The following is an 11,143-nucleotide window of genomic DNA, read 5'->3' as shown; positions in this document are numbered from 1 at the left end:
TGTAGTGTCAGGCAGAGTGATGTTTACTGTAGTGTCAGGCAGAGTGATGTTTACTGTAGTGTCAGGCAGAGTGACACATACTGTAGTGTCAGGCAGAGTGATGTTTACTGTAGTGTCAGTCAGAGTGATGTTTACTGTAGTGTCAGGCAGAGTGATGTTTACTGTAGTGTCAGGCAGAGTGATGTTTACTGTAGTGTCAGGCAGAGTGACACATACTGTAGTGTCAGGCAGAGTGATGTTTACTGTATTGTCAGGCAGAGTGATGTTTACTGTAGTGCCAGGCAGAGTGACACATACTGTAGTGTCAGGCAGAGTGATGTTTACTGTAGTGTCAGGCAGAGTGATGTTTACTGTAGTGTCAGGCAGAGTGATGTTTACTGTAGTGTCAGGCAGAGTGAATCATACTGTAGTGTCAGGCAGAGTGATGTTTACTGTAGTGTCAGGCAGAGCGACACATACTGTAGTGTCAGGCAGAGTGATGTTTACTGTAGTGTCAGGCAGAGTGACACATACTGTAGTGTCAGGCAGAGTGATGTTTACTGTATTGTCAGGCAGAGTGATGTTTACTGTAGTGTCGTGCAATCCCACAGTATCATATTGATGCAGAGAATCTGATGTTTCACTTTTAAAATGTATGTCAAACAACAACCAATGATTGCAATGTTAAACAATCCATACACCTCTACGCACAACGATTACTTTCTGTTGAACATTTTACCAGAACACATTTTCTTGAAGAACAGTGCAGCTGCTAAGTATGGTAACAGAATGATGCAACCAAAAAGTACAAACCCTCATTATGTTATCAAACTATGCATCTGCTTTATACTTCAAGAATGTAAAAACATTCTTTGGAAATTGATAGAATTGGTACTTGTTTGTGGAGTTGCAAGTTTGTTTATTTTTTAAACTTTGAAATCATTGTTTTTTTGTTTGACTTACATTATAAAGTGAAAAATCGGAGTCTCAGGATAACACGGTTAATGTGGAGCTGCTCTTATGTGTGTCCAATATTTTCTATCGTTTATAATATTTGAAAGACCATCTTGTACAATGGATTATGGACAGATTATTTTCAAGATTATTCTCTATACCTCATACTTGTTAAGGTCATTATACATGAAATGACAGTGTATTACGAGCAGTTGTAATAATACTCGAACGACATCTTCAAAGACATATTTCCATCCAACCAAGAACTTAACAACAACGATACTTCTAATAATGGATTCTGTGATTTATGTATAGCGTGTGTGTGTGTGTGTGTGTGTGTGTGTGTGTGTGTGTGTGTGTGTGTGTGTGTGTGTGTGTGTGTGTGTGTGTGTGTGTGTGTGTGTGTGTGTGTGTGTGAGACGTATCTCTCTTTTTCCGTGTATTTCTGTGTGTGCGTGCTTGCGTGATTGCACGGTCGGCAATAGCTTGCATAAAGCTGCAACAGAATTAGGTAACCTCCTACGCTCAATGAACATTGTATGGTACATCAGGCTTTCCCTGGTTGCCTACACAAGCGTAACCATTAGGGATTCCTGATATCGATTTGTATTATCCATTTCTCGCAATCAAAGAACCCCTCCCTCTCTTTAATATAATATTTACAACAAATTCATTTTAACAATGATATTGTAGTCATGGACACACAGTTGATATGTTGGTGTAGTAGACTGGGATACACATAAAAGCCCATCCTGTGATTTAAGCTGAAAAATGCAATGTGTGTTGCAGGCTTTGGGCATTAAGTCATTTTACAAACGCATATTTGATTTTTCCGTGGAGAGAAAGAGAGAGGGTGAGCGAAAGAGAGAGAGAGAAGGCGTCATTCCCTCCGTAGCGCTCAGGGGGAGATACTTGTATGTCTCCTCTCCATCCTCGCCTTCCAAGTGAGGGATTTCTAAGGGATCAACAACGAAAGAAAGACTACTTTCATCAGAGAGAAGCCGCTGCATTCTTAGCCAAACGGGAGTCTCGGAGAAGTTCGTTGTTTGCGTGAAGAGGAGGATGTCACAGACACCAGCTGAACATGTTCAGGACGCAATTCCGTTATCATCATGCGCCTCAAGATGTGTGCTCCTGTGATGGACTGCTTGTGAAATAAACGTCAACTTTTCGGAGTTCTATATCTTGAAGATTTCCCGAGTTGTCCGTTTGTTTTAAAACAATTTATTAGCGTTTAGATATTCGTTGTGGAAAGTAGCCTATGACATCAGCGCACAATGGGAGTTCAGTGGTGATTCACGCTTTAAACCGTGGAATATCAACATCACGTATTCGTGCGCATTTAATGCGTATTTAAATACATTTAATGAGTTATGATTAGTATCCATTACATTTTTCTTTCTACAAAGTATTAGTCGGTTAGTGTTCTTTATTGAATGTCGACCCACTGTCTTCAAACCTGGAATGGGTGTCCGAGCAACAAGCGATTGTGTGAACCGTACACTGCTATTGGGAAGTCGTGCGCACATTTAGGAGGAGTAACGCATTGGCAAACCCGTCGGTAGCCTATAGTGGAATAATATGCGCACCTTTCTCACCTGCGCATTTTCTTCTTACAAATAAGCACACATTAACTTACTTTGGACGATGCCTCACCTTCATTTCATTGAAGTATTATAAAAAAAAAAGTGCCTCGGTGCGTCCGGTCTTTTTTCTAAATCGAAGTCGGAGGAGGCATAAGGGGAAAGAGCGAGAGAGAGACCATGGCCAAGCTAAGGAATGGTGGTGTGGTTCTAGAACTGAAGAAACCCTACTTTACGTGGAAAGTATTATGTGTGATGAAAGCTCTATTTGACCTTACTGCATCGCAGGAAATTTACGCACCGCATTCCATAAGAATGGAGGGAGACCTGACCCTTGGCGGCCTCTTCCCTGTGCACGCCCGGGGGATCCCGGGGGAGCCGTGTGGAGATATCAAGAAAGAGAACGGGATCCATCGTCTCGAAGCTATGATGTATGCCTTGGACCAAATCAACAGTGATGACGATCTTCTTCCCAATGTCACCCTAGGTGCCCGGGTGCTCGATACGTGTTCGAGGGACACCTATGCTCTGGAGAAGTCTCTGACTTTTGTGCAGGCACTCATACAAAAAGACACGTCGGATGTGAGGTGTACTAACGGTGAACCACCAGTGTTCGTCAAGCCAGAAAAAGTTGTGGGAGTGATAGGAGCTTCAGCGAGTTCTGTATCGATCATGGTGGCGAACATATTACGTCTGTTTCAGGTAAGAAAAGCTTATTAACACGGTGTAGTTGCTGTCTATATTATTCAGTTATTAGTGACACAAACACACCGAGTGAATTATATCTTCTCATAACTATTTCAGATTCCTTAATTTACACCCGAGATACATCTAAATGTTTAGAAATCGATTTCAGCCCACTGATGCTGGTATGTGTCCTCTCCCCCAAGTGTTTGATGCATTTGTGATGCTGTTGTATGTTTGAAAGGCTACAGTGTACCACATCCTGTAAAGTTGTATAATGCTAGTACGCATATACGTTTTTATTTCATCGTGTGAGACACCAAGTTCAGGTTTAAAGACTCAGCTCAGTTCTTAAAATCGGTATCTGTACTGCGAGATACCCGGCTACAGTAAAAACGGTTGAACTTCAATAGCATTGCATGGTGCTGAAAGGACTACTTCCTGTATCACTATACGGCACCGCATTGCTTCAGTAGTGCATGGTTTTGAAAGAACAGTTTCGTACTGCGACCGCACCGCACTACTGCTCTCGCATTCAGGCCTCGTTCAGTAGTAGGGCACAGCGTTGTGGAACGTTCATAGAGCCTGGTGCTGAAGGACAGCTCCATGCCGCCACCGCACTGCTATTCGCTCACTGCTTTCGCATTCTGGCCTTGTTCAGTAGGGCACAACAGTATGTATTCACCTCACGGAATACACCCCCAATATCCCTGCCAATAACTACCTACAGAGTTCTGGGCCTATTCAACTCTGAACCGCAGTAGTAGGGCAACTGTAGTTAGGGCCTACCTGCACCAATCGCCATTGTGGTCATAGCAACCGCAAATGTCATATTACTGCAGATCAATTGGGTTTTCCCACCTTCTTATTATATTAGCAGCCAATGGTTATCTCGGATCGATTAGGACACACAATTTGTCCCAGATTTACACACACAGGACTGGACATAGGAATACAGACATGGAAATATCGTTAACATTTTAACAGGAAATCATTATTTGTCAGCCAGCATATCCATATGGGCATTTCACACAGGCCTATAGGGTTTACAATAGATATGGGGACATTAAAACTGTAATGGGAAATGATCAGATGTCTGCCAGTATATCCCCATGGATCATAGTTTTCGGTTGGAGATATGTGCAGAGAATATCACTTTAATTATTGCTTGTCTGATAGAAAAGGTATCCACACAGCTGTTCTCTACCTAGCTAATGTATTTAAATGTCCCAGTTGGCAGTCCAAACCTGCACCAGAACCCATTACACCACTAGTACCCATGCTCTGTGCTTACAGCAATGTGTCTCAGATGAGGCTCTGTGGGTGTGTCTCAGATAAGGGCTCTGTGGGTGTGTCTCAGATGAGGCTCTGTGGGTGTGTGTCTCAGATGAGGCTCTGTGGGTGTGTCTCAGATGAGGCTCTGTGGGTGTGTCTTAGATGAGGCTCTGTGGGTGTGTCTCAGATGAGGCTCTGTGGGTGTGTCTTAGATGAGGCTCTGTGGGTGTGTCTCAGATGAGGCTCTGTGGGTGTGTGTCTCAGATTAGGCTCTGTGGGTGTGTCTTCGATGAGGCTCTGTGGGTGTGTGTCTCAGATGAGGCTCTGTGGGTGTGTCTCAGATGAGGCTCTGTGGGTGTGTCTTAGATGAGGCTCTGTGGGTGTGTCTCAGATGAGACTCTGTGGGTGTGTCTCAGATGAGGCTCTGTGGGTGTGTGTCTCAGATGAGACTCTGTGGGTGTGTCTCAGATGAGGCTCTGTGGGTGTGTGTCTCAGATGAGGCTCTGTGGGTGTGTGTCTCAGATGAGGCTCTGTGGGTGTGTGTCTCAGATGAGGCTCTGTGGCTGTGTCTTAGATGAGGCTCTGTGGGTGTTTCTCAGATGACAGCCGCGTCAGGTCAAAAGTAACGCACTATATAGCGAATACGGTAATCTTAGGGACTCACACCCTACTCTGTCAACAGAATGCTAAGAGCCCATGGATTACAAATCATGGTCAATTATTACCAGCCCAAAATATAACTAACTGTCTATTTCCCATTTATATTCTCTAAATTAGTCAAAGCATTACATGTGTTCTATGGAACACTCCAGAATATCCCTGTCACGTGGAATAATGGTTTACATCCTGTAATATCCCTGGCCTGTGGAATAGTGGTTTATATCCCTGTGGATGAGGAATAGTGGGTGTATCCTGTAATATTCCTGTGGGTGAGGAATAGTGTTTTTTTGGAAAACAAACCATACCACACTAAGACGAGTAGCTTGGAGTTTGCTGTCTGGTGTTAGACAAATAGTAACTGCACATTTAAAGGTCCCAAACTGTGAAAATCATGTTTTCAATTCATAGTAAGTTGACTCATGTCAAAAAAAATGACTGTAACTGGGTTCTGCCGAGTGGCGCAGAGGACTAGAGGCGTCACTACAGACCCCGGTTCGATTCCAGGCTTTATCACAACTGGCCGTAATAGGGAGTCTGATAGAGGGGGAAGAAATGGTCCAGCGTCGTCCGGGTTAACTCCATGTTGTCCCGGTTAACTCCATGTTGTCCGGGTTAACTCCATGTTGTCCCGGTTAACTCCATGTTGTCCCGGTTAACTCCATGTTGTCCGGGTTAACTCCATGTTGTCCCGGTTAAGTCCATGTTGTCCGGGTTAACTCCATGTTGTCCCGGTTAACTCCATGTTTTCCCGGGTTAACTCCATGTTGTCCGGGTTAACTCCATGTTGTCCGGGTTAACTCCATGTTTTCCCGGTTAACTCCATGTTGTCCCGGTTAACTCCATGTTGTCCGGGTTAACTCCATGTTTTCCCGGTTAACTCCATGTTGTCCCGGTTAACTCCAAGTTGTCCCGGTGAACTCCATGTTGTCCCGGTTAACTCCATGTTGTCTGGGTTAACTCCATGTTGTCAAGGTGAACTCCATGTTTTCCCGGTTAACTCCATGTTGACCCGGTTAACTCCATGTTGGCCGGGTTAACTCCATGTTGTCCCGGTTAACTCCATGTTGTCCCGGTTAACTCCATGTTGTCCAGGTTAACTCCATGTTGGCCAGGTTAACTCCATGTTGTCCCGGTTAACTCCATGTTGTCCCTGTTAACTCCATGTTGTCCCGGTTAACTCCATGTTGTCCCGGTTAACTCCATGTTGGCCCGGTGAACTCCATGTTGTCCGGGTTAACTCCATGTTGCCCAGGTTAACTCCATGTTGTCCCGGTTAACTCCATGTTGTCTGGGTTAACTCCATGTTGTCCGGGTTAACTCCATGTTGTCCCGGTGAACTCCATGTTTTCCCGGTTAACTCCATGTTGTCCCGGTTAACTTCATGTTGTCCGGGTTAACTCCATGTTGTCCCGGTTAACTCCATATTGTCCAGGTTAACTCCATGTTGGCCAGGTTAACTCCATGTTGGCCAGGTTAACTCCATGTTGTCCCGGTTTACTCCATGTTGTCCGGGTTAACTCCATGTTGTCCCGGTCAACTCCATGTTGTCCGGGTTAACTCCATGTTGTCCCGGTTAACTCCATGTTTTCCCGGTTAACTCCATGTTGTCCCGGTTAACTCCATGTTGTCCAGGTTAACTCCATGTTGTCCGGGTTAACTCCATGTTGTCCCGGTTAACTCCATGTTTTCCCGGGTTAACTCCATGTTGTCCGGGTTAACTCCATGTTGTCCGGGTTAACTCCATGTTTTCCCGGTTAACTCCATGTTGTCCCGGTTAACTCCATTTTGTTCGGGTTAACGCCATGTTTACCCGGTTAACTCCATGTTGTCCCGGTTAACTCCATGTTGTCCCGGTGAACTCCATGTTGTCCCGGTTAACTCCATGTTTTCCCGGTTAACTCCATGTTGTCAAGGTGAACTCCATGTTTTCCCGGTTAACTCCATGTTGACCCGGTTAACTCCATGTTGTCCAGGTTAACTCCATGTTGTCCCGGTTAACTCCATGTTGTCCCGGTTAACTCCATGTTGTCCAGGTTAACTCCATGTTGTCCGGGTTAACTCCATGTTGTCCCGGTTAACTCCATGTTTTCCCGGGTTAACTCCATGTTGTCCGGGTTAACTCCATGTTGTCCGGGTTAACTCCATGTTTTCCCGGTTAACTCCATGTTGTCCCGGTTAACTCCATTTTGTTCGGGTTAACGCCATGTTTACCCGGTTAACTCCATGTTGTCCCGGTTAACTCCATGTTGTCCCGGTGAACTCCATGTTGTCCCGGTTAACTCCATGTTTTCCCGGTTAACTCCATGTTGTCAAGGTGAACTCCATGTTTTCCCGGTTAACTCCATGTTGACCCGGTTAACTCCATGTTGTCCAGGTTAACTCCATGTTGTCCCGGTTAACTCCATGTTGTCCCGGTTAACTCCATGTTGTCCCGGTTAACTCCATGTTGTCCCGGTTAACTTCATGTTGTCCCGGTTAACTCCATGTTGGCCCTAGAGACTCCTTGTGGCAGGCTGGGCGCCTGGAGGCTGATCTCGGTCATCAGTTGAATAGTGTTTCCTCTGACACATTGGTGCGAAATGACTTCCATGTTAAGCAGACAGGTGTTAAGAAGCGGGAAGACACATTACTCGACCTTCGCCTCCCGAGCTCGTTGGGGACTTGCAGTGATGAGACAAGATCGAAATTGGGGAGAATTCCCAAAAAAGGAATTACTTCGTGCTTCATGCAAATTCACTTAAAGCCCAAAATATTATAGACCAGTGGCAGTGTTTTATAATCTTAACTAATCAAATATGTAGCTCCTTAATATAGCCGTCATCACATGTGCGTGTCATGTGACTTTGCTTACAGTTGAAGTCGGAAGTTTAAATACACTTAGGTTGGAGTCATTAAAACTTGTTTTTCAACCACTCCACAAATTTCAGGTTAACAAACTATAGTTTTGGCAAGTCGGTTAGGACATCTTACTTTGTGAATGACACAAGACATTTTTACAATAATTGTTTGCAGACAGATTATTTCACTTATAATTCACTGTACCACAATTCCAGTGGGTCAGAAGTTTACATACACTAAGTTGACTGACTTTAAACAGCTTGGAAAATTCCAGAAAATTATGTCATGGCTTTAGGAGCTTCTGATAGGATAATTGACGTAATTTAAGTCAATTGGAGGTGTACCTGTGGATGTATTTCAAGGCCAACATTCAAACTCAATGCCTCTTTGCTTGACATCATGGGAAAATCAAAAGAAATCAGCCAAGACGTCTGAAAAAAATAGTAGACTTCCACAAGTCTGGTTCATCCTTGGGAGCAATTTCCAAATGCCTGAAGGTACCACATTCATCTATAAAAACAATAATACGCAAGTATAAACACCATGGGACCACGCAGCTGTCATACCGCTCAGGAAGAGATGAACGTACTTTGGTGTGAAAAGTGCAAATCAATCCCAGAACAACAGCAAAGGACCTTGTGAAGATGCTGGAGGAAACAGGTACAAAAGTATCTATATCCACAGTAAAACGAGTCCTATATCGACATAACCTGAAAGGACACTCAGCAAGGAAGAAGCCACTGCTCCAAAACCGTCATAAAAAACGTCAGACTACGGTTTGCAACTGCGTCTGGGGACAAAGATCGTACTTTTTGGAGAAATGTCCTCTGGTCTGATGAAACAAAAATAGAACAATTTGACCATAATGATCATCGTTATGTTTGGAGGAAAAAGGGGCTTGCAAGCCTAAGAACACCATCCCAACCTTGAAGCACATGGATGGCAGCTTCCTGTTGTGGGGGTGCTTTGCTGCAGGAGGGACTGTTGTACTTCACAAAATAGATGTCATCATGAGGATGGACAATTATGTGGATATATTGAAGCAACATCTCACGACATCAGTCAGGAAGCTTGGTCTTGAATGGGTCTTCCAAATGGACAATGACCCAAAGCATATTTCCAAAGTTGTGGCAAAATGGCTTAAGGACAACAAAGTCAAGGTATTGGAGTGGCCATCACAAAGCCCTGACCTCAATCCTATAGAAGATTTGTGGGCAGAACTGAAAAAGCGTTTGCGAGCAAGGAAGCCTACAAACCTGACTCAGTTACACAAGCTCTGTCAAGAGGAATGGGCCAAAGTTCACCCATCTTATTGTGGGAAGCTTGTGGAAGGCTACCCGAAACGTTTGACCCAAGTTAAACAATTTATAGACAATGCTACCATATACTAATTGAGTGTATGTAAATGTCTGACCCACTGGGAATGTGATGAAAGAAATAAAAGCTCAAATAAATCATTCTCTCAACTATTATTCTGACATTTCACATTCTTAAAATCAAGTGGTGATCCTAACTGACATAAGACAGGACATTTTTACTGGGATTAAATGTCAGGAATTGTGTAAAAACTGAGTTTAAATGTATTTGGCTAAGATGAATGCAAACCTCCGACTTCAACTGTACATTTAACGTATAAGACATCTCAAGCGGAATGAGGCAGAACGATACTGGTAACTAACACCTTCTCGACTGTGTTGTGCCTTTTAACTAGCAAGCTACTGGATGCATGCTGGGAAAAGCCTGCTGTGTTGTGACTGGATGACATAGTGATAATTTAACGTTACATCATTAAATGTCCACATTTGGAGCGAAGCTGCTTTATTAATTGGGGGAGAACAATCATCCTTGATCTGTATGTGGGGAAGCTGTGGGGAAGCTGTGTGAGCTGTCCATCCCTGTCTGCCCAGTGTGGGAAGCCTGAACAAGGAGGAGGCCATTCCTGGATTGGTCTCAATTAAGCCTGCTTGAATGAAGCTGGTTACATGGAGCCCCCTACCCTCCTCTCCCTATCAATCGCTGTAGTTTGGTTGCATTTCCCGAAACCACCAAGTAATTCATGTTTAGGTGATAAATCACATTTTGTTTGTTTTTTGTTGTTGTTTTTCTCAAGCTCTGGGATGGGGTGAGTTTTTACACATTGTTCCAATGGGTCCTGCAGCCAATAGGATGCTAAGGGTCTATATTAGGCTTTTGGCGCTAATTATTATTCATTTTTAATGTCAAATGATGCCGCCAATATATCTTAACATAATTATTCATAAGTATTCATGTTGATAAATATTTAGACTGCTGGTCTATTGTAAATGATCCAATTAATGTCTGATCCAAAAACAAAATGTTGAACTTTTTTGTCATTTAATGCAGAGGCTCCATGACTTTGTTCAGTACACTTCCTGAACGCTGGTGAAGAAACGTATCAGTGAACTGTATTCTGTAATTACTTACAAAAGCAATTGAAAGACAATGGTGTATTGTTGCTGTTCATCAGATACCCAACAATCCATGAACAACTCTGTTAACCCATGAGTGAATTTTGGAGAGAAAATGGATTGATGCATTCTATTTAGCCTTGAAGTCAAATCATCAATAACATGATTTCTCTCCTGTGTGTACTCGCTGGTATATTTTAAGTTCTGATTGTTTAGTTACCTGGCAACGACCACAAGGGTGTTTCAAATATCTGTCAGTCAAGGTGAGCTCATGAATATAAGCTCCCCTCCCACTTAACACGTTCTTTCAGGCTTCCTGATAGTTGAAGATGAGGGAGAAGTTTACATTTGTCAAATTCTGAACATTTGAATTGCATAAAAGTATTATGTTTTTACCTGGGAAATACGATGACTGTGCATGACCTTTAAAGTAGGTCTACCCACTTTTTAAAACATTAGTTATTTAGTTTTAATCATTGCAAGTATGGCAAGTATACAGCTGCTGTCAGACATTACTAGATTTATTTCTCAGTATTTAAGAAATTCCTGATTTCAGAAAAAAAAGTAGGTGGCTTTTTAATCAGTTGCAATTTCGACCAAAAAGTACTTAAGGCTTTTAGACACCTGTGAAGGAGAACAACAAACACATGCCAACAACCTTAGAACCCCCCATACCCCCCCCCCCTCTCTCGTTCTCTCTCTCTCCCTCTCCATCTCTCCTCTCTCTCTCTCTCTCCCTCT

General features: G+C 43.4%; 1 protein-coding gene across 2 annotated transcripts in view; it reads left to right on the top strand.

The window, feature by feature from the left end:
• The first annotated feature begins 1,834 nt into the window (after positions 1–1,834).
• grm7 (glutamate metabotropic receptor 7) overlaps positions 1,835–11,143 on the top strand; it is a 413,809-nt gene continuing 404,500 nt past the window's right edge. For both annotated transcript variants that reach the window (XM_031825761.1, XM_031825762.1), the window contains exon 1: positions 1,835–3,218. In XM_031825761.1, the coding sequence (XP_031681621.1) occupies positions 2,697–3,218 (522 nt within the window). In that variant the 5' untranslated portion in view covers positions 1,835–2,696. The remainder of the gene's footprint in view (positions 3,219–11,143) is intronic.

Source organism: Oncorhynchus kisutch, linkage group LG5 (assembly GCF_002021735.2).
Source record: "Oncorhynchus kisutch isolate 150728-3 linkage group LG5, Okis_V2, whole genome shotgun sequence".
Classification (NCBI taxonomy): Eukaryota; Metazoa; Chordata; class Actinopteri; order Salmoniformes; family Salmonidae; genus Oncorhynchus; species Oncorhynchus kisutch.
This window is presented reverse-complemented; position numbering and strand designations above follow the sequence as displayed.